Source organism: Aquarana catesbeiana, linkage group LG09, assembly GCF_042186555.1.
Source record: "Aquarana catesbeiana isolate 2022-GZ linkage group LG09, ASM4218655v1, whole genome shotgun sequence".
Classification (NCBI taxonomy): domain Eukaryota; kingdom Metazoa; phylum Chordata; class Amphibia; order Anura; family Ranidae; genus Aquarana; species Aquarana catesbeiana.
Window position 1 is genome coordinate 198880097 of NC_133332.1, and position 24802 is coordinate 198904898.

Below are 24802 nucleotides of genomic sequence, written 5' to 3' on the forward strand. Positions count from 1 at the left end.
TTTAGCAAAATAGAAACTAAATAGTGCTACCTTTATATAAGAATGAGCTCAAGTTGGATTACACTCTGAATAGCCTTATACACGCTGAAGCAAATGACTAAATATAAATATAACTAAATCTAACTGTTGAGGGTGACAAGGCAAGGAACATCCGCCTCCTCCTGGGATGGCATAATTCTTTTAAATATCTTTACGGCGTTCCTCAGGACAGGAGATGACCAGCTGCCAACCTCTAGCAGAAAAAAGCATGTTTGCCAGAAATGAGTAAATTACTTACTGTGTTACCTGAACCTTAGATGTAGATATTACAGTTTATTATCTGTGAGAGGTTCATTGATATTCAGCAGCTTAATAAAGTAACATTTGTAGACGTGTTCCCGATTGCCCTAGTACATCCTTCATCCCTTTGCCAAAAAATATATATATTTTTTTAATAGATCTGATGGTCTTGCCTCTTCTCACAGTTCTGGATACAGAGTAAAAAAAAAAAAAAAAAATCGCTGTATCTTTCACAGTTACCTGTCCAGGAACGAAAACTAAAAAATACCTGTAGAGATTGGAGCTATTGGGAAAGGGAGGCACAAGAAATTTAGATCACATGTTATAAATATAGACACACACGAACTTAAGCAAAGAAATAAATGTGGACACAGGCAGGAATAGAATGTCAAAGCCATTTTATTGAATATCTGTGCAGTATATGGATTATTCCCAATTCCCTAATATCATTCAGCAGAAGCCTACATGTAATATCAGGGCCCAGTGATTATTCACAACATTTGAGACAAAGAGGGATGAAAGCTAGAGGGCCTTTATATTATACTAGTAAAAATGAGCCTGTTCCAGAAAGGGCACGATTGGGAATGAGATGAGGGCAAGGGGTGACCGAAAAGTGGCAGCTGAGGTGGAGGCAGCTGTTTTGGGAACATGAAGAGGCTCCTGCAGATATGGGGGGTTAGGAAATGGTGGGGGCAGGATTCATTGCTGGCAAAGTATCGTGAACAGGAGTGGGGCTGTAGTGCTTGCAGAGTAGAGAATGTGTGGAGTTGCTTGCAGAGTATTGGGAGCAGGTGGAGGGGTTTGAATATTGGCAAAGCAGTGAGTCATGAGAGCAGAGGGGGTATTGTGCTGGCAAAGTGGTAAAAGAAAGGCAGCAAAGTGGTGAGGAGGAAATGGATGGGGGGGGGGTTTGCAGATTGGTGGTGTGTGTACAATTTTTTATTTTTTTATTTCACTGAAACAAACACTATCTCTAACCAATAAAGCTAATGCCTAATTTATATATTTATTGTGTTATTTATTATGAAAATATATAATACTAATCATGTGACTAATTCCTATTGTATTCCTATTAAGTTCATTTTCCAAGATAAGTCATATGTAAAAATACAGTATATATAGATCTGAATCTTCATGTAGAGCAGGGGTAGGCAACCTCAGCCCTATAACTGTTTTGAAACTACAAGTTCCATGAGACATTGCAAGACCCTGACAATCACAGGCATGACTCTTAGAGGCAGAGGCATGATGGGATTTGTAGTTTCAGCACAGCTGAAAGGCCAAGGTAGCCAACCCCTGATGTAGAGTTCATGCTGTTTATGGGGAGGAGCAGAAATGTAAGCACAGCAGGGTCACTCTGTTCTTGATTACCCTGGTCAGATCTGTGGTCTGGGTGAAGAAAATCGAAATTTTTTTATTTAATGCTTCATCTTCTCCTTTATCTCAGAATGAAATATTTCACTTAAAGTGTAAGTAAACCCTGCTATCGTTTTCAGCCAAAGAAGCTGCCATCTTTGCCTCTGTTTAATCTACAACTGCAATGATGCTGCACATGTGATCAGTTTAGACACCAGCCATTGGATGGTTTGACAGTTTGGTTGAGAGCACAACCAATGGGAGTGTTACATTTACGGCACATGCCGGAAACTAAACTGTTTTATGGATGGGTTTACTTCCGCTTTCAGAACATGGAGGGTAATTTACTGTAAGTGTACTGTCTGCCCTCATGTTGTAAAACGCTGCATAAACTGTTGGCGCTATATAAATCCTGTTTAATAATAATAATAATAATTTTATACTTGTGAATTTAGAGTAGTCCTAAAGTAAGCTTTTGCTTCCGTGGAAAGGGTATGTGACTGAAGGTGGGTAATATACATTATACAAATTTGAAGTTCTGGGGGATAATCGCGTCCCTTTATATATACCGTTCAGCATGTTAAATTGTACATTTTTGCTAATGTTTATTATTTTCCTTTAGGACCTTGTGCAAAGAACTTTTTGTAATTGTCTTTTGACCTCTTTCACCTCCCGCTATGCTAAGAGCAACCAATCCTCAGACCTGTCCTAAGCTGCCCATAGATGGATCGAAATTTAGTCAGTTTAACAGGGATTGGACAAATGTTATTGATGAATGCTAGAGCGGCTGGTTTACAGAGGATTAAATAATTTTCTGACCATCACTTTCTGCACTGTTCTTTACAGATTATCAACACACATACCTATTCTCCTTCATATCTACGATCCAATCTGCCTTCTACATATCTCTCTCCTGCGGCCTTCAATTTCACATTCCAAATCCATCAGTTAATGCAGCAATGCCCAGACCCAAATACAGCTTTGGAAAGAATCACTCCTGCCACCTCTGTGCCCTGGGCCCCCCTCCTCGTCTGTGCTATTCTTTCTCAACTCTGCAAAACCAACTGCTGTTTATGGGAGGAGATCAGGTCATCTCTCCATATTACTGAATACTATTACAGTACAAGTTGAGCTAAAAATCATAGGTCTTCCCTGGCCATCCTCCCATAATCCTCTCTCCCCTGGGAAGCCTGTATATAAATCTTTATAGAAATTTGTGTCATTCAGAACTTTCCAATAATCAAAATAAATCTTTAACATGAATGCTTTTCTACTTTTTCAGGTTTAATCACCTTGTAAGAAAATACTCTAATAAAGATAGAATTAGTGTAGAACAATTATAATACTTTCCCACTTCTATAGAGGGCGCTATTACAAGCTGCACTATTCTACCTGCTCGCTAATCACAATAAACTATGACATACAATCATCCCAGCTGAAAAATACATGTAAAAATCCTCCTTATAAAATAAGCTACAATTTAATGAGGCGCTTCTAATTTATAGATTACATTCTGTGTAAAAATAAATCATATTCTACTTTGTATTTGGTAAACATTATCTAAATAATAATTTCTATTTTATTGCACTTTAAACTGTCTACAGCCACCCTCTAATATTCTAGTTCTACACTAGATTCTTTGCTTACGCAACCTTGGTGGTGTGCTGCAGAGTACAGTAATTCATAGCAACCATTGGCCATTTGGTCAGATTAAAGAAAGGTAGTTGGTCACTATGGGTTACTCACTATACAGTGTTTTTTACCTTAGTAAATAAAGTGTGTCTCAACCCAAATACTTCCTATATTCTTTGTACCAACAATTCACAATATAAGTCAGTAAGGAATGTTTTATATTTGGTTCCTTAACACCTACCAGATCCTGCCTGGCAGGGACAGTAAAAGGATATATGAATTTAATAGGGTTCTTCATGGCATACAGAAGCCATCTTTCAACCTCATGCAAGGAGATCCCTATTTCCAGCTCTAGTTTTGCCTCTGAGCACTAGGCAGTTTCCTCACTCTGAGGAATGCAGGGTGATTCCTGGACGGAGTTTGGCACAGAGTTTGAGCTAGTCACTGTAATCATTCAAACATTTTTCTTCTGTTATTATAGTTTCATTAAGGAAGAAACACATGTTTTTTCTTTGGGTGAATCGGTAGGAAAAAAAATATATTTCTGGGGAAATTGTCACATTTCCTTTTAATATACATGCCTGATGCCCCATAAACTGGACTGGCAAAGACAGATGCCAGGTTTAATGGGCTGTACTGCCAGCAAGACTCAATAAAACCTTAAAGGGCCCAAACTGAAACATTCAGGGTACCATTTTTGAGTCCCAGCTTAATTGCCAACTGTGAAAAGCTGACAGCCTTATCAATTGTTAGTTCTAACAATAATAGGAGCAGGCAAAAGGAAAATCCCCAAGTATGCCTGGTTCTTGCCATTTACAAAGTCTTACCAGTCTGGTAAGAACGCTGTGAGTTATTTAGAGGAAGGATTTCTGTATTACTCTTATCAATTGTATATTCTTACTACTGGAAAATATTTATTTTAATATTCTGGAGCTTCTCCTTGCCTTGAGCTTTATGTCTTTTACTCAATAAATAAAATTTCCCCAATGTGGACATGCTATACACAGAACTAATAATCACCACACATATAATGAGCACTTTACAACACACATGAAGCAGAAAGTTATACATAGTATTTGTTCCAGTTAAGGACATCTCTGTTCTTGTTTTTCTGTAGGATTTCAGGTGTTTAACTGCATGAGCTTGAGCTGAGGCATCCTCTCTACACCCAATGAGCAAAAACCTGTCCCTAATATAGACTGCCAGATAACTGCATATGCAACATGTCATACCAGATAATGAGGTGATGAACTGTGATATGCCGCAGTGCTGTTTGTAGTATGTCATCTACTACACATACTAAATATGTGTTACTTTCCACGTATCACCAGTTGAGAATATTGCAGCATCTGCTAATTGCCATTTGTAATAAGCCGCCATTGCTTCTGAACTTCTAGATGATCATCCACACCCATGTCAGGAAACTCATCCTCAGAGAAGCTGATATGAAGACAGGTGTCATTGGCAGAGGAGAAGGGGAGGGTGGCCTCCACATTCAGTGGCTTTACCAATCCATTACATGGCGGTGTCTCAGGCACAATGGTTGGCGTGTCTTCCAGGTTGTCGTAACTGCTGGTGATGGAGTGGAAGGTCCTATTCCCCTCGATGGATTCCTGGTGGACAAGCCTCCCCTTTATTGGGGACAGTTCACTGTTTTCAAAGCCAGGGAAATAGGAGTTTTTAAATGATGGGCTAATCTCTTCCATCTCAATGGGTGTTATAGAACAAGAGGTGATGGTGGTGAAACTGGTCAGATTGAGGCTGGTTGGTATGGTCACATTCTCTGTAGATTCATTGACTGAGCCTGATAAGATCTTGGAGGATCTCTTTCTGGAGATGGGAGGAGGAGGAATTAGCTTCGGGATGGAGTGAAGAAGCCTTTAAGACAAAGAAGGCACATTTTTGTCAGTTTCAGCTGCATTGTTAATATTTTCACTCTACTCTTTATGGAACATGCCATGAGAGAAATATGTGGGCTGAAAACACCACTTGTTTGGCTGTGATTCTGATTTGGCTTTAATAATTTGAGCCACCCAGTAAAAGAAAAGTGAGATGTTCTGAGTTCTCTTGCAGAATGATTCTTCCAAGTCACAAGTGACAAAGAAGTATTAAAACCAAATACAGTCAGGAGCGATTCTCAAAAACTCAGCTCATATCATAGCCCAGAAGAGGAGATTGCTGCTGAGGTTTCCAGTAAAGAACAGCACAGCATCTAAAACAGTTTTGTGGTCCTCCTGGTAATGTTCTAAAGTGCCATGTGACCTACTGTCAGGCATCCGATTTTCTCACCAATTACTAACCTACTTATTGGTAACATGTGCCTTACTGACAAGCAATGTTACTTACTGACCAGTGACATATGACCTACATGCAATTTGCTGCCTGGGTATGTGTGACTAAGGCTGGCAATATACAGTGCAAATTTTTTTCTTGCAACCACAGGTTGCAGGATAGAAAATTTGCACTGTTCCCCCATCAAGACAGACAATGATGATAGGGAAATCCCTCCTGCCGAACCATTGTCTTCTTCCAGCCGGGAGAAAACAGTGATTATTGCTAGCGGCTGCTATATTAATCGTAAGAAAATCCGGCAGGCTGGTTATACCCAAGTTGATCGATCAATCAACTTGGTACATTCTGCCTGCCCATGAACGGTTTGAATTTTAGCTGGTTCTTGCTAAACCAGCCAAAATTCGAACCATGGATGGTTGGCCTTACTGACAAAGCAATGTGATTTACTGACCAGAGACATTTGACCTAATGAGTGTGAGCAGTGCCAGCGAACGGGGGATACCACTGTTTCAAAGAAGAAGCTTGAAAAATTATTTTGTCAATACATCTAGATATTGATGCACCGAAAGTTAGGAAAGCTGTAAAACCTATATTAAGTAATAGTCATTTGTTAAGATTTTAGACTTGCAGCTTTTTTAAAGCAGGAATAACCCAACGCTACAACATATAAAAACAAACAAAAGGTGCAATAAAATAGAATGTATTTAATAAAAAAAATCTTTAAAATACACTTACAAGTTTTGCAGAAGCGCAAGAATTTCAGCAGCCTATACAGAGTAAAACCTGATGATGGTACCTGTAAACAGCCCCACCTTGGCAAGGAATGTGTAGCTCGTCAGCTGAAACTCTCCTCTATGGCTCTGCCAAGTACTCTGGCTGATGTCATCAGTTGTGGTGCCCCGGTGACTGGAAGGCTTTAGTACCCAGGCTAGCGCCTTTAAAAAATGTTTCCCAACAAAAAATTGAATAGTATGAAAAGATTTGTGCCATATATCCTTATATAAACAGAACCTATAACCATAAAAGGGTTTTTCTACTGGTCCGATTTTTGATGTCAGGCATTTTGTCAAGGAGAAGAAAACCTACAAAAAAAAGTGGTTATCTCAATAGGGGCAATGCCTGCGATCAGCGCCAATTACAAGTGCTACATCTAGGCCCTAAAAGTGGGGTAAAGTGGGTATACACACAGGTGGAAGACAACCTTTGACACTTGGGAAGGTGCTAGGTCATCAGTGTGTTACAACTTATTGAGGCTAAGAGGTAATCACTTCTGCACTGAGGAATACATTTGTACTGTATCCTTAACAAGGGAGAAACTGGGTATGCAGAGTGGATCCTGTGCAGCAAAAAATCCACATGTAGAGGCCTAGCACAGATGTGCAATGTAAAAGAACAAGCCCCACATATTTTCTGTGATGCAATACCAGCACTGAGGAAGACCTAGAAAGAAGCCAGGGAAGGGGACTGAGGGGAGGGCAGATGCGCTTACAGTAATGGCATTGAGAAAATGCAGGAAAAAATCCAAGTTAGACTTACCGGTAACTTGTTTTCCATGAGTCTTTCAGGACAGCACCCGAGAGATCGGGACTCCTCTGTCTGGACCTCAGGAAACACCTTTTCCTCCAAATCTTTAAAGGGAGGCACCTCCCTACCACTTGTAGAAGAGAACCTCCGGGCCCCGGCACATAAACATATACGTTAGTCACAGCAAAGAACAAAAGGGCGGGTCGTTGCTGTCCTGAAAGACTCATGGAAAACAAGTTCCCGGTAAGTCTAACTTGGATTTTCCCAAAGCGCCTTTCAGGACAGCACCTGAAAGGATAACTGAGACTTACGTCATTAAGGGCGAAACAGCCTGCAAGACCTTTCTGCCAAACGCCTGATCGCTGGCAGACAAAAGGTCCAGCCCCCACAAAGGTGTGAAAAGGTGACCACATCCCTGCCTTGCAAATTTGCTCAGGGGTGGCACCAGCTCTTTCTGCCCCAGCGGCCCCAAGCGTTCTGGTTGAATGTGCACGAATTCCAGCTGGCGGGGACATTCCCGCATGCGAATATGCTTCCAGGATGGACAATTAAAGCCATCTAGCTATTCATCCCCTAGAAGCTTGGCAACCTTTCTTGTTGCCCAAAAAAAGAATAAAGAGTTTGTACGTCTAACGTTTTTTATAATTTCCAGATAATGTAACAAAATTCTTTTAACATTTAATATATGGAAAAAAGTTTTTTCCCCCCAACGGGTTAGCGCAGAAAGTTGGGAGAACAATATCTTGAGAACGATTATGCATTGAGGCTACTTTAGGTAAGAAGTTTGGATCCGTCCTGAGGATAACTCTGTCAAGAAACACTGATAGGAGAGGCTCCTTAAATCGACAGAGCGTGTAGCTCGCTGATCCTGCTTAATAGTGATGTTGAGATCAAATGCTCTGAAAAATCTTTACTCCTTAGGAGCTGCTCTTCAGATACCATGCTGCCAGGGACAGTCTGAATATTTCTGGGTGATTTACTGGGCCTTGAATTAGCAAATCTTGTCTGAGAGGCAGATGCCAACAAGGCTTGGTCGCCATTCCCAGAATGGTTGAGAACCATGCTCTCCTTGGCCAAAAGGGAGTAATCAGAATGACCGGTACCCCTTCCTTTTGTATCTTCTTTAACACCAGTGGAATTAACTGGAATGGGGGGGAAAGCGTAACAAAGGTGAAATCTCCATGGATGTGCCAGGGAGTCGGTCCCCAGGGACCCATCGAGATTGTTTAGGGAAAAGAATTGAGGAACCTGCGTATTTTCCCTGGAGCCCTCCAGATTCAGTGACCATTCTGCTTCCTGAATGGGGTACCTGCTTAGGAAATCCGCCACTTTGTTCAGAGTTCCCTTTAGGTGGATCACTGACAAAGGATAGCAAATGCTTCTCTGTTGCCAGTGGTTGTAGGGACCTGCTCTTTGTACCCTGTCTGTTTAAATAAGCCACAGCCGTGACATTGTCTGTCAACACCTGAACATGACGAGTTTGGAGATCTCGTGCAAATATGGATAGAGCTAAAGCAATCGCTTTCAACTCTCTCCAATTCAAGGATTTTGCCGCCACTGTCTTGGACCAAGTTCCCTGCACGAAACTCTCTCCCCCCCCCACCCCCATGAGCTGGCATCTGTCGTTAGTCTCCTTTCGAACGGAAAGGCCCAAAGCAGACCCCTGGATAGAGACGACTGATCCCTCCACCACCATAGAGATCTCTTCAACCTGGTGAGAATCCTCACCGCTGTGTCCAGGGATTTCAGGCTGTGATCCCATGACCTTAAGAGGAAAGCTTGCCGACTTCTGAAATGTAGTCTTGCCCACTGAATAGCAGGCATGGTCGAGGTCAGAACCCCTGGGGCTGACATCATTCTTCTTACCGTTATTGGCTGGTTGGCCTGCAATATAGACACTGTGCTCAGTACCTTGTCCCTTTTTTCCTGCGGGAGAAAAATCTTCTGTTCTATTGAGTTAATTTGATAGCTGAGAAACTTTTTGGGACTGATTCAGAGAAGATTTCTGAAGATAGACAATCCATTCTAGAGACCCCAGATGGCTGTGGGCTTTGACTAAATTGTTCTGCAACCTCTCTTTCGAGGCTGCAAAGTAGGTCATCTAAGTAGGGAATTACTACCTCCGCCATCACTTTGGTAAATATTCGCGGTGCGGACAATAGACCGAATGGTAGGGCCTTGAACTGTAAATGAGGAACCCAGCCCTCCATCTTTACCGCCAACTTGAGAAATTTTTGAGACTGGGGTGAAATGGGGACATGCAGGTATGCATCCCTTAGGTCTATTGATGCCATAACACATTCTGGGGTCAATAGATTTCTGACTAAAAAAAATAGTGAACCTTCTGTATTTGACAGACCTGTTCAGAGGCTTTAGGATGAGGATCAGATTTAATTTTCCTGATCGTTTCTTCACCAAGAATATGTCAGAATAGAAACCCTGTTGTCTTTGTTCTGGTGGTACCTGGACCACCACTCCCTGTTGCATCAGTTCCTCTAGAAGGCACTTCATGGCCAGAGCTTTTATTGGACTTTTTCTCGCGTAGCCTTGGGAGAGAATGGTCAAAATGAACTGATCTGATGTTACGCCTGACCACTGTGGAAGGAAATTTTGAAGTCTTCCCCCACCAGAAGGCCCAAGTCATTGTGTTTTTTTGCGGAGGATGGAAAAGGAGTCTGCCTTTGCCCTTGGGTTTTTGCGCAGACCAATTCTTTCTTCTTCCCTGAGATTTATTGTCCTTCTCCTGAGCCCTTTGAGGTTGAAAAAGACGCTTTGTGGGTTGCTTTTTCTTTTTAATCAGAAAAGACTTCTGTCCGCTGTCCTGTCTAGGATGATATCTAGATGAGGACAAAAGAGAAGGTCATCCGAAAAGGGAATCCCACAGAGCTTACTCTTAGATGCGGCATCACCTGTCCAGGTCTTCAGCCACAATGCTCTTCTTGCTGAGTTTGCCAAGGCTGCTGATCTAGCCGATGTTCTAATTGCTTCGGCCGATCTGCAATATAGGCTACAGCGGAAGGTATTGAAAGAATCCAATATCTCCTGTTTGGGTGAATCTGCCACAATATGAGCTTTAAGCTGGTTAACCCAGTACTCCAGGTTTCTAGCTACACGCGTAGTAGCCATGGCTGGTTTCAAGTTGCCCATGATCGGCTGCCAAGATCTTTTGAGCAAAAGACCCATTTGTTTATCCATCAGATCCCTTAGGATCCCCATGTCTTCAAAGGCTTGGTCGATGGACCTAGAGACCTGAGAAAAGGCAGCATCAAGTTTTGGAACCTTGTTCCCTACTGCGGCAGGATCCTCTTCAAAGGGGAAGCCCCTTTTGTAAGCTTGTGAGAAAAAAAAAAGACTCTTTCTGGTTCTTGCAATTCTTTTTTGATGGAATCAGAAATCACTGAATGTACCAGAAATGTATGCCCCTTAGGATCACTTGGCTCAGCATGCATACAGACATGAAGTGTCAGCTCCTTTTTCTCTTCACCTAGGCCAAGAGTAATATATATGGCTCTTAAAAGCTCATCAACCTCTTCCAGAGATAGTTTAAACTTGGAAGGGGCCACTTCCAATCCCTCCCCCTCCTCTTCTTCTGAACCCTCATTGGAAGGAGTGGGGGACTGTTTGTCTCTGGCAGAAGGACCTTCTGACAGAGTCTCTAACCCTGGGACTGAAAGTGAACCCTGGGCAGACTCAGACGTTGAAGCCTGACTAGCAGCATTATTAGCCGACGAATCGCGGAACGACTGAATTGTAGCATAGAGCTTTTTCTTCACTGAGGCATCCAAGTCATCACAGACAGAAGCGGATTCCTCTTTGACCAAGGAAGCGATGCATGTGCTGCGAGAAGAAAAGGAAAAAAAACAAAAAAACAGGGGACCTTTGCTGAGACCTAGTCTCTGTCTATGGCTCACCCAAAAGGTGCACTGGGAGGAATGTGTTAAACCCCATGTGCCCAGACAGGTCCCCGCCACCAGGGGGGAAACAAAAGGAAGACAGGAACCCCAAATAAAAGATAGAGCAAGTATATAAACTGTCCCTTACCTGGGCCTTGCTGATGCCTGTCCCCACTGCTGCAGATCCCGCCGAGTCCTCCATAGCAGGTATGCAGCGCTCCACTCGTAGCTTAACATGCCGCTTCCGGACTCCCATAACGCCGCTAGGCTGGGCCAGGAGCGGAAATAGGCGCCAGCCCCTGTCCTGCCTCCTCCCCCTGCGCCAGGCCGGAAATGACGCCGGCGCCGACCTCTCTTCCGGAATGTCACTTCCAGTGAGGTCGAGACTCTACCTGGCCTCCAAACGATGGCGGCGGTGCACGCGCTGCCGCCGCTCAGGAGAACACCGGGTCAGCTGGATCCTAGCGGGCTCTGCCCAAGCACATAGGGGGAAGAGGTGTTTCCTGTGGTCCAGAGGGAGGAGTCACGATCTCCCAGGTGCTGTCCTGAAAGACGCTTTGGTAAAAAGCCTTTACTTCATCTGACAAGATTTAAACTGAAAATGTAATTTTAATAAAATATTACAAAAATGTAATATATTGTACCATACCAGTACTCAGATGTGGTGACTGCATTAGGCTTTTTTCCCTTTATTTTCACCTGGTGATCCAGCCAGTAACACTTTCTGTCTTAGCGTGTCTCCACTCTGAATTGCGGAGCAACAGAGACAACCTTGGACAGCAGCATTTTGAATCTGGGAAGAGGGAAATGTTAGATGCACTAGCAGATTTAGATAGACTTGCCTAACAAATTAAAGCTGAACTCCTGTTAACACATTTTAAACTGTTACAGCAACAGTTTTTTTTTCTTTTTTTGGGATAAAGCTTTTAAATAAATGAATAAAAACTGACCCCTGTCAGTGGTAAATGGTTTGTCTCAATCCTCTCCCACTTTTGCTGTACAGCAACAGTTTCTATGTTTTCTTTTCTTTTTTAAATTCTTTATTTATCGAAAGACATAGGCTTAACAAACCAAATCATTTTGTCAGTATCAAAAATAATGCAACTCAGGCACAGCTGAGGGATCAAAGAAAGGTCAGCCTGTATAATCAAATAGATGGAGATTAGGGGATTAGCAATTTAAAGTAACAACAGTGAGGCCCACAATGATAGAGATTGTTCAGGTAGAATGAAAGTGGGCCTTCACATTACTATCCAAGACACCTAATCTGGCTGTCTGCCACAAAACTAAACGCATGGCATTTAAAAAAAAACAAAATTTTGTTGGTATATAGAAAAAGGAATATGAGCAAAAGTAACAATCAAAAGAGAGAAAAAAAAGGGTATGTGTTAAGATATGTGTCAGAGAGGAGGGAACCAAGTTCATCTGAGGATAAGCACATAACAGGAATGAACCAACCTGTAACGCTCCAGGTTAAACCCTATTAGCTGTGGAACTGTGAGCGGGTCTGGGCTTCCCATAGGCCGGTCAGCTTCTGAGGGGAAGATTATTTCCTGATAGGCGTTGAAGTATGAAGAAATTGACCAAGGATACCATATGTACCATATTCTCCTCCCTATGGTGAAATATGTTCAATATCTTGAATTTTAGACAGGCACCAAGAGATTGGGGGAGCAGTGGGTTGCTTCCAAAAACCTGGATGCAAGCCCAGGCAGACTTCAACAGGTGTACCATATGGGAGGATTTGTATCTTGAAAGCGGGACACTATTGAGATGAAGCAGGTAGCATATATAACTGCTTCCCAGTTCAACCGACTTAAGTTAGAATACCAGCTGACGCACTTGGTCCCAAAAGCGGCGAGTGATTGGGAAGCTCCAGAATATGTGCAAGTAGGCTCCTTCTTCCCTACCACATCTCCAACAAAGACTAGAGGTGTGCAGAAAATCTTATGTAAAGTCAGAAGGACCCTGTACCAGCGGCACAAAATCTTGTAGCCTTGCTCTTGAAACTTATTGGCAATGAAAGACTTGTGTATGTGAACAAGAGGACCTCTCTACTTGGGCAGGAGAAAAGGCTAGTTGCAAATCTTCCTCCCACTTATATATAAAAGGGAGAACAAATCCTGCTGAGGGTGCTTCTAATAGTTTATACAACTGGGGGAGAAGATGAGGAACTGGAGCAGTATCCAAAAACAAGTCCTTGAACGAAGTCTGATCGCACAAGACACGGTTTCATAATCGTAGACTTCAAGAAATGCTAAATCTGATAGGCTGACCAGTTATCCATAGACAGATCTACTAAGTGTTGAATGGCTGTCAAAGAAGGTCATCGAGAGGAAGGAGCCAAATATAGAATCTGGCAATCGCGATGCTTATAAGTAGTACCCGGCGTAAACTCCAGGTCTCTTAATCACTTCCCTACTAGCCTATAGTCATATGATGTCTGCAGGAGCACTCTGCCATCCTGGGCGGGCGTCATATGATGTCCTCTGCTTCTCGCTGCTCCTGCGGGCCCCCGGGGATGAGGCATGTCCCTTGGGACACAGCCCACCCCAGATCAGTGTAAAGAGCCAATAAAAATCATCTGTTTACCATGTGATCGGCTGTGTCCAATCACAGCCGGTCAAATGCACTGTCCTCGTGCGCGCCCCTAGGGGGGGCGCAGAGCGGCGATTGTGGGTGAGGCTTGTCACCCTGACACAGCCCTTTTCCGAGCGAGGTAAAGAGCCAATGAAATTGACCCTTTACCACGTGACTGGCTGTGTCCAATCACAGCCGGTCACAGATTGTCAACAGACCGCGGTAACTAGCTGTTACTGGGTTCTTTTCACACACAGATCGTGTGTGAGGAGGAGATTGCGGTAACAGCTCGTTACGGCTTACAGTGCACACCAATCACACTGATTGCTCCTCCCCCTAATAAAGAGGACCTGTCATCACCAATCAAAGTACCTGTCACCACCCATCAAAGTACCTGTAACCAGCCCATCAAAGTACCTGTCACCAGCCCATCTGAGTACCCGAGTACCTGTCACCAGCCCATCAAATTACCCGAGTACCTGTCAGCAGCACATCTGAGTACCTGAGCACCTGTCACCAGCCCATCAGAGTACCTGTCACCAGCCCATCTGAGTACCCATCACCAGCCCATCAGAGTACCCGAGTACCTGCCTCCAACCCATCAGAGTACCCGAGTACCTGCCACCAACCCATCAGAGTACCCGAGTACCTGTCACCAGCCCATCTGAGTACCCGAGTCCCTGTCACCAGCCCATCTGAGTACCCGAGTACCTGTCACCAACCCATCAGAGTACCCGAGTACCTGTCACCAGCCCATCAGAGTACCCAAGTACCTGTCACAAGCCCATCAGAGTATCCGAGTACATAGAATATACCCTGGGGTGTTAGCTTTCTAAAATGGAGTCATTTTGTGGGCAATTCCACTGTCCTGGTGCTTCAGGACCTTTAAAAGTGTGATAGGAAGGAATGAAATTATGTGTGTAATGTATGCTCCTAGAACGCCTGAAGGTAATACTACTTCAATGTTGGGCCTCTGTATGTGGCCAGGCTGTGTAAAAGTCTCACACATGTGGTATCACCATACTCAGGAGGAGTAGTAGAATGTATTTTGTTGGGGTGTAATTTTTGCTATGTACATATTGTGTGTTAGAAATATCTTATAAATTTACCACTTTGTGTAAAAAAAAATAAAAATACGTTTTTAGAAGACTTTTGGGAAAAAATGAACTGTTCAAAAGACTTATTATGCCTCATAAAATATACATTGGGGTGCTTGCTTTCCAAAATGGGGTCATTTTGTGGGTAATTCCATTGTGCTGGTGCTCCAGGGCCTTCAAAAGTGTGATAGGTCATTAGGAAATTTTATGTGCAATTTATGCTCCTAGAATGCCTGACGGTGCTCCCTGTATGTTGGACGGTGCTCCCTGTATGTGTCCAGGCTGTAAAAAAGTCTCACACATATGGTATCGCCATACTCTGGAGGAGTAGCAGAATGTATTTTGAGGTGTAATTGAAAATATGCCTATGCTGTGTGTGAGAAGAAACTTGTTGATATGACAATTTTGTGTGAAACAAAAACGAAAAAAAAAATCATTTCTTTATTTCCCTAAGAATTGTGGGAAAAAATACAACTTCAAAAACTCACTATGCCTCTTACTAAATACCTTGGACTGTCTACTTTCCAAAAAGGGGTCATTTTGGGGGTATTTGTACTTTCCTGACATTTCAGGGCCTCAAGAGATGAGCTAGGTCGTCAGTGCATCAGGTGTGATCAATTTTCACCATAGCTTGTAGACTAACTTTCACACAGACCAAATAATATACACTTATTTGGGTTATTTTAACCAAAGATAGGTAGTAGTATAAATTTTGGCCCAAATTTATGAACAAAAATTACTTATTTACAAAATGTTATCATAGAAACTAAAAAAAGTGTTTTTTTTCAAAATTTTCACGCTTTTTTCACTTATGTTGCAAAAAATTAAAAACCTGGTGGCAATTAAATACCACCAAAAGAAAGCTCTATTTGTGCGAAAAAAATTATAAAAATGTTTGGGTACAGTGTTGCATGACTGAGTAATTGGCATTCAAGCTGCGAGAGCACTGAAAGCTGAAAATTGGTCTGGGCAGGAAGGGGGTGTATAAGTGCCCTGTATTGAAGTGGTTAATATAGGAATCATGGGAGGTAAATGTGGTGAAATGTTTGTTTCCATGTCCTATGCATGAAAACATAGGAACTGGGGTGAAGAAAAATGTCAGCAGGTCCTCTGAACTGATGGGTCAGAATTAGAAAGTTTGGCTATAGCAGGAGGCAATGTGTCAGCTGGAGAGCGGTACAATGATGAGTGTCTGCAGGCAACAGTGAAGCATGGTGGAGGTTCCTTGCAAGTTTGGGGCTGCATTTCTGCAAACTGAGTTGGAGATTTGGTCAAGATCAATAGTATCCACAATGCTGGGAAATACAGGCAGATACTTATTCATCATGCCATACCATCAAGGAGGTGTGTGATTGGCCACAAATGTATTTTGCAGCAGGACAACGACCCAAACACTTACAGCCAATGTCATTAGGAACTATCTTTAGTGTAAAGAAGAGCAGAGTCCTGGAAGTAATGGTTTGGCACCCACAGAGCCCTGATCGCAACATCGAGACAGAATTTGAGGCCACCTACATCCACAGAAGTTCTGTGGTTAGTTCTCCACTAGTTCAAGATGGGAGAACTAGAGCTACTGTTATACAAGGAGGATTTAGATTTTGTAGGAACTACAGAAACTTGGTTTGACAGCTCTCATGATTGGCTGGCAATCATTCAAGGGTATGCCCTATATCGCAGGGATAGAGAGGATAAAAAAGGAGGAGGGGTATGCATGTATATCAAAAATTATGTACAAGTGAATGTGAGAGATGACATCACTAAGGGAGCAAGGGAGGAGGTGGAATCCTTATGGGTAGAACTACAAAGGGAGGAAACTAAGGGGAAAGTAGTACTGGGAATATGCTATAGGACCCCTAACCAGGATGGAGGAGGGGAAGGCGGACCTCCTATCACAATTTGGATTAGCGGGAAGAATGGGTCATTATAATGGGGGATTTTAATTATCCAGACATAGACTGGGTTAGACGGGACTGCGCATTCACCTAAGGCTCGCCAGTTCCTAAATGTCTTGCAGGACACTGTCATGGGTCAGTTGGTAAATGCACAAACTAGAAACAAAGCGTTACTAGACCTACTGATAGCCAACAATACAGACCTGATCACGGATGTGGAAATACGGGGCAATTTAGGAAACAGCGATCACAGGTCAGTTTTTTTAGTATAAATCATACAAATAGGAAACATAAGGGGAATACAAAGACACTGAATTACAAAAGAGCCAACTTCCCTAAACTATGATCCTTGCTAGAAGATAATAATTGGGATAAAATCTTAGGAACAAAGAACATGGAGGAAAAACTGGGTATGCTTTAAGAGCATATTAAATAAGGGCATTAGCCAGGGCATCTCAATGGGAAATACATTTAAAAAAGCGAATAAAAGTCCTGGGTGGCTTAACTCCAATGTAAAAATGCATAAAAAAGCAAAGAAGGCCTTCAAAAAATACAAGGCTGAGGGATCGTCATCAGCATTCCAACTTTACAAATAATGCAACAAGAAATGTAAGGGTACAATCAGGGCGGCTAAGATAGAACATGAAAGGCACATAGCGGAGGAGAGTAAAAAAATATATAAATAGTAAGAAAGGAAGGTCAGATCATATTGGTCCCATAAAGAATGATGAAGGAAATCTGGTTACTAAGGATGGACAGATGGCGAAGATATTGAATTGATTCTTCTCCTCAGTCTTCACAAGGGAAACGGGGGGTTTCAAAACTGCAATGTTTATCCTCATAACACAGGAAGCACCCTCAAGGCTAACAGAGGACAGAATTAGAAATAGACTTGAAAAACTTAAAATTAATAAGTCACCGGGACCAGATGGCTTGCACCCGAGGGTCCTTAAGAAACTCAGTCAAGTAATTGCCAGACCATTGTTCCTAATTTTTACGAACAGTCTACTGACTGGAATGGTACCAACTGATTGGAGAAAAGCCAATGTAGCACCAATATTTAAAAAAGGGCCAGGATACATCCCTGGGAATTACAGACCAGTTAGCCTAACATCAATTGTATGCAAGTTCTTGGAGGTGATAAGGGACAATATACAAGATTTTAGTAATGACAATGGTATCATTAGCAGTAATCAGCATGGATTCATGAAGATTTGTTCTTGCCAAACCAATCTATTAACCTTCTATGAGGAGGTGAGCTGCCATCTAGATAAAGGAAGGCCCATAGATGTGGTGTATCTGGATTTTGCAAAAGCATTTGATACAGTTCCCCATAAACATAAACGTTTACTGTACAATGTAAAGTCTGTTGGCATGGACCATAGGGGGAGTACATGGATTGAAAAGTGGCTACAGGGGCAAGTTCAGAGGGCAGTGATAAATGGGGAGTACTCGGAATGGTCCAGGGTGGAAAGTGGGATCCCCCAGGGTCCAGTCCTGGGACCAATCCTATTTCATTTATTCATAAACGACCTGGAAGATGGGATAAACAGCTTAATCTCTGTATTTGCGGACTATACTAAGCTAACCAGGGTAATAACTTCTCCGCAGGATGTAGAAACCTTGCAAGAAGATTTGAACAAATTATTGGAGTGTGCAACTACATGGAAAATGAGGTTTAATGTAGAAAAATGTAAAATAATGCATTTGGGTGGCAAAAATATGAATGCAATCTACTCACTAGGGGAGAACCTCTGGGGGAATCTAGGATGGAAAAGGACCTGGGGGTCCTAGTAGATGACAGGCTCAGCAATTGCATGCAATGCCAAGCTGCTGCAAGCAAAGCAAACAAAATATTGGCATGCATTAACTCCAGAGATAAAACGATAATTCTCCCACTCTACAAGACTCTGGTCTAGCCGCACCTGGAGTATGCTGTCCAGTTCTGGGCACCAGTCCTCAGGAAAGATGTGCTGGAACTGGAGAGAGTCCAGAGAAGGGCAACAAAACTAATAAAGGGACTGGAGGATCTTAGTTATGAGGAAAGGTTACGAGCACTGAACTTGTTCTCTCTGGAGAGGAAACGCTTGAGAGGGGATATGATTTCAATGTACTGTACAAATACCGTACAGTTGACCCCACAATAGGGATAAAACTTTTCCCCGAAAGGGAATTCAATAAGACACGTGGCCAGTCACTAAAATGAGAAGAAAAGCAGTTTAATCTTAAACTGCATAGAGGGTTCTTTACTGTAAGAGCGGTTAGGATGTGGAATTCTCTTCCACAGGCAGTGGTTTCAGCGGGGAGCATCGATAAATTTAAAAAACTATTAGATAAACACCTGAACGACCACAACATACAGGGATGTACAATGTAATACTAACATAAAATCACACAAATAGGTTGGACTTGATGGACTTTTTCAACCTCCGAGTTCCTTCAATAACTGTGTGAAAGTGTACCTAGAAGCATTGAAGCTGTTTTGAAGGCAAAGGGTGGTCACACCAAATATTGATTTGATTTGGATTTCTCTTGTCCATTTACTTACCCTTTTGATCATTGATAAAAAATAAACTAAAACTATTAACACTTCTATTTCGCAAAGCATTCTTAATTTACAGCGGTTTTTTCACACCTGCCTAAGACTTTTGCACAGTACTGTGTATACATATATACAGTAGGGACGGAAAGTATTCAGACCCCCTTAAAATTTTCACTCTTTGTTATATTGCAGCCATTTGCTAAAATCATTTAAGTTCATTTTTTTCCTCATTAATGTACACACAGCACCCCATATTAACAGAAAAACACAGAATTGTTGACATTTTTGCAGATTTATTAAAAAAGAAAAACTGAAATATCACATGGTTCTAAGTATTCAGACCCTTTTCTCAGTATTCAGTAGAAGCACCCTTCTGATCTAATACAGCCATGAGTCTTTTTGGGAAAGATGCAACACGTTTTTCACACCTGGATTTGGAGATCCTCTGCCATTCCTCCTTGCAGATCCTCTCCAGTTCTGTCAAGTTGGATGGTAAACGTTGATGTACAGCCATTTTTAGATCTCTCCAGAGATGCTCAATTGGGTTTAAGTCAGGGCTCTGGCTGGGCCATTCAAGAACAGTCATGGAGTTGTTGTGAAGCCACTCCTTTGTTATTTTAGCAGTGTGCTTAGGGTCATTGTCTCGTTGGGAGGTAAACCTTCGGCCCAGTCTGAGGTCCTGAGCACTCTGGAGAAGGTTTTTTGTCCAGGATATCCCTGTACTTGGCCGCATTCATCTTTCCCTCGATTGCAACCAGTTCTCCTGTCCCTGCAGCTGAAAAACACCCTCACAGCATGATGCTGCCACCACCATGCTTCACTGTTGGGACTGTATTGGACAGGTGATGAGCAGTGCCTGGTTTTCTCCACACATACCGCTTAGAATTAAGGCCAAAAAGTTCTATCCTGGTCTCATCAGACCAGAGAATCTTATTTCTCACCATCTTGGAGTCCTTCAGGTGTTTTTTAGCAAACTCCATGCGGGCTTTCATGTGTCTTGCACTGAGGAGAGGCTTCCGTCGGGCCACTCTGCCATAAAGCTCCGACTGGTGGAGGGCTGCAGTGATGGTTGACTTTCTACAACTTTCTCCCATCTCCCGACTGCATCTCTGGAGCTCAGCCACAGTGATCTTTGGGTTCTTCTATACCTCTCTCACCAAGGCTCTTCTCCCCCGATAGCTCAGTTTGGCCAGATGGCCAGCTCTAGGAAGGGTTCTGGTCATCCCAAATGTCTTCCATTTAAGGATTATGGAGGCCACTGTGCTCTTAGGAAGTGCAGCAGAATTTTTTTGTAACCTTGGCCAGATCTGTGCCTTGCCACAATTCTGTCTCTGAGATCTTCAGGCAGTTCCTTTGACCTCATGATTCTCATTTGCTCTGACATGCACTGTGAGCTGTAAGGTCTTATAAAGACAGGTGTGTGGCTTTCCTAATCAAGTCCAATCAGTATAATCAAACACAGCTGGACTCAAATGAAGGTGTAGAACCATCTCAAGGATGATCAGAAGAAATGGACAGCACCTGAGTTAAATATATGAGTGTCACAGCAAAGGGTCTGAATACTTAGGACCATGTGATATTTCAGTTTTTCTTTTTTAATAATTCCGCAAAAAATGTCAACAATTCTGTGTTTTTCTGTTAATATGGGGTGCTGTGTGTACATTAATGAGGGAAAAAATGAACTTAAATGATTTTAGCAAATGGCTGCAATATAATATATATATATATATATATATATATTTATATTCAAACTTCAGGTGGGTTACCTTCTCTTCTTAATCCTTTAGTCAGATCACAGCACTGTCAAGGTGGACTCCCAATCTTCCACCATAAATCAATAAAGAAGAAAACATGGACCGATGCTAGATGCAAATATTTATTTTCGCTCGATACTCTACAGTAGCTTGCACGTCTGCACTTTCAAGTTTTGTATGATTGGAATTTTCAAGTAAAAAGAAATATTTGCATCTAGCATCGGTCCATGTTTTCCACTGTACAATTCTAAACCACTGGCAACAAAAGTGAAAATGTCCAAATTGGGCCCAATTAGCCATTTTCCCTCCCCGCTGTCATGTGACTCATTAGTGTTACAAGGTCTCAGGTGTGAATAGGGAGCAGGTGTGCTAAATTTGGTGTTATCACTCTCACTCTCTTATACTGGTCACTGGAAGTTCAACATGGCACCTCATGGCAAAGAACTCGCTGAGGATCTGAAAAAAAGAATTGTTGCTCTACATAAAGCTGGCCTAGGCTATAAGAAGATTGCCAAGACCCTGAAACTGAGCTGCAGAGCGGTGGCCAAGACCATATAGTGGTTTAACAGGACAGGTGCCACTCAGAACAGGCCTCACCATGGTCAACCAAAGAAGTTGAGTGCACGTGCTCAGCTTCATATCCAGAGGTTGTCTTTGGGAAATAGATGTATGAGTGCTGCCAGCATTGCTGCAGAGGTTGAAGGGGTGGGGGGTCAGCCTGTCAGTGCTCAGCCCATACGCTGCACACTGCATTAAATTGGTCTGCATGGCTGTCATCCGAGAAGGAAGCCTCTTCTAAAGATGATGCACAAGCCCGCAAACACTTTGCTGAAGACAAGCAGATTAAGGACATGGATTACTGGAACCATGTCCTGTGGTCTGATGAGACCAAGATAAACTTATTTGGTTCATATGGTGTCAAGCATGTGTGGCGGCAACCAGGTGAGGAGTAAAAAGACAAGTGTGTCTTGCCTACAGTCAAGCATGGTGGTGGGAGTGTCAGGGTCTCGGACTGCATGAGTGCTGCCGTCACTGGGGAGTTACAGTTCATTGAGAGAACCATGAATGCCAACATGTACTGTGACATACTGAAGCAGAGCATGATCCCCTCCCTTCAGAGACTGGGCCGCAGGAGAGTTTTCCAACATGATAACGACCCCAAACACACCTCCAAGACGGCCACTGCCTTGCTAAAGAAGCTGAGGTTAAAGGTGAAGGACTGGCCAAGCATGTCTCCAGCCCTAAACCCTATTGATCTGTGGGGCATCCTCAAATGGAAGGTGGAGGAGCACAAGGTCTCTAACATCCACCAGCTTTGTGATGTCGTCATGGAGGAGTGGAAGAGGACTCCAGTGGCAACCTGTGCAGCCCTGGAGGACTCCGTGCCCAAGGGGTTAAGGCAGTGCTGGAAAATAATGGTGGTCACACAAAATATTGACACTTTGTGCCCAATTTGGACATTTTCGCTTAGGGGTGTACTCACTTTTGTTGCCAGCCGTTTAGACATTAATGGCTGTGTGTTGAGTTGTTTTGAGGGGACAGCAAATTTACACTGTTATGCAAGCTGTATGCTCACTACTTTACATTTTGTGAGAGATACTGTATATATACACACACATCGGGTAAAATAAGTATTGAACACATCACCATTTTTCTAGGTAAATATATTTCTAAAGGTGCCATTGACATGAAATTGTCACCACATGTTGGTAACAACCCATCTAATCCTTACGTACAAAGAAACCAAAACAAATAAGTTCAGAAATTAAGTTATGTGTAATAAAATGGATTGACACAGGGAAAAGGTATTGAACACATGAAAAAGGGAGGTGCAAAAAAGGCACGGAAAGCCAAGAAACCAGCTGAAATCTATCAGTAATTAGAAAGCAATCCTGCCCCTTGTCAGTGCAAATTAATATCAGCTGGGTCAGTCTGAACTGATAGCCTATAAAAAGGTGTCTCATTACCAAGGTGTCAAACAATAAACATCTCATGATGGGTAAAAGCAAAAAGCTCTCTCAAGGCCTTCGAAACCTTGTTGTTGCAAAACATACTAATGGCATTGGTTACAGAAGAATTTCTAAACTTCTGAATGTTCCAGTGAGCACTGTTGGGGCCATAATCCGGAAGTGGAAAGAGCTTCATTTCACCATAAAGCGGCCACAACCAGGTGCTCCTGAAGGAAGACTGAATGGAAAAATATACCAAAACATTCTTGATAAAAATCTGCTGCCATCTACTAGGATGATAAAGATGAAACGAGGGTTTCAGCAAGACGATGATCCCAAACACAAAGCCAAGGAAACACTCCATGCATTTGAAAGAAAGAAAATAAAGCTGCTAGAATGACCCAGCCAATCACCTGACTTGAATCCAATAGAAAATCTATGGAAAGAACTACAGATCAGAGTTCATAGAAGAGGCCCATGGAACCTTCAAGATTTGAAGACCGTTTGTGTGAAAGAATGGGCAAAAATCACTCCTGATCAACACATATGACTAGTTTCTCCATACAGGAGGAGTCTTGAAGCTGTCATTACCAACAAAGGATTTTGTAAGAAGGATATAGAGTAGATGATACAAAAATAGTTATATACACAGTGCAGTAACCCTCGGCAACCAAATAAGTTAAAGACGATTTATGATTGGTTATCTGCTAATGCAATTTAGCACATCATTGCTTTTTGTTATTAAATAAAAGCCCACAGTTTCTCTAAGCTAATTGGAAGCTGCTGTGATGACAACACACAGGGTACATAAAACTGTAGTGCACAATTGGTGCTCATTTTCACTTACTTGTCTTCTTCAGTTTGGTCTGCAGTAACCTCAGTGACCTCTGACCCTTCCACCTTCCGACTGGCCACCTCCTTCTCATCGGTGCTCCTTGTGGGGTCATTTTCCTTCTTCAGATTGATAAGATTGAGGTAAGAATCACCCATGTTGTTTACATTCATGGCATATGTGGTAGCAGAGTTGTTTTGCAACGGGGCTGGTGTGGAGGTGGCGGGAAGGTTTATTTCCAGGCTGTATAGGTTCTTGAGGTTCAGTGAAAGCGACTGGGCAATGGCCAAATTATGCAATGAGTGATTATTGCCTGTGAGAGACAGAAAATGAAAAAATGTAAACCAGATTCATTCATATTTTAAGTAACTCATAAACTCAGGAGCTAGACGCTGGGGCTGCTGACTTTAGACAGCATCCAAACGGCTATCCTCTGTTGTCTGTATGTCTTATACCAACATTTCCCTTTTGCCAACATCCATATGGTCCTATCCTTCAGATCGAAAGCTCTTGTGAACAGGCCCTGCCTTTGTGTTATTCCTTTACCATTTTGTAATTGTAAAGACATTTGTTAATTTATTAAAAGCGAAACAATTATATTTTGAAAGAATGACGTATACTCTATGTGACACATGGGAAAGAGTGTAAACATCCAGGAAACACTGCAACTGTGCTAAATCACTCAGTTCACCCTAATCTGAGTTCTCTAAATCCCCATGGCATCCAAATTTCTGAAACAGCCTAATGGAGGGGGTGGGTGATGTGCTTCTGGAGTCTGTGGGGGAGATTTACTAAAACTAGTGCACACAGAATCTGGTGCAGCTGTGCATAGTAACCAGCTTCTAGGTTGTCAAAGCTTAATTGAACAAGCTGATAGAATCTGGTGCAGCTGTGCAAAGTAATCAGCGTGCCCCAGTTTTAATAAATTGTCCCCAGTGCGTTCTCTTACTTCTCAGATTCAGCCCTGGTTCACACTGAGCTGCGGAAATGAAGTCATGCGAGTTCAGCTGAACTCGCACGATTTCACTCCCGCATCTCATTTCCGATTTTGGCGGCGATTTCACAGACATCTGTACGCGTTTCTGCACAGATGTCAATGGACATCGCACCCTGAAATCGCAAAAAGTAGTATAGAAACTACTTTTTGAAATAGGCGTGGCGCCGCAAATGAAGCGTCGCA

General features: G+C 42.6%; 1 protein-coding gene across 3 annotated transcripts in view; it reads right to left on the reverse strand.

Moving 5' to 3' along the window:
• Window positions 1–660: 660 nt before the first annotated feature.
• Window positions 661–24802, reverse strand: part of LOC141108189 (carboxyl-terminal PDZ ligand of neuronal nitric oxide synthase protein-like) — a 194406-nt gene continuing 170264 nt past the window's right edge. For all 3 annotated transcript variants that reach the window (XM_073599525.1, XM_073599524.1, XM_073599523.1), the window contains 2 exons: window positions 23638–23935; window positions 661–5145 (listed from right to left, as the gene is read on the reverse strand). In XM_073599525.1, coding sequence (XP_073455626.1) covers window positions 4620–5145; window positions 23638–23935 — 824 coding nt within the window. In that variant the 3' untranslated portion in view covers window positions 661–4619. The remainder of the gene's footprint in view (window positions 5146–23637; window positions 23936–24802) is intronic.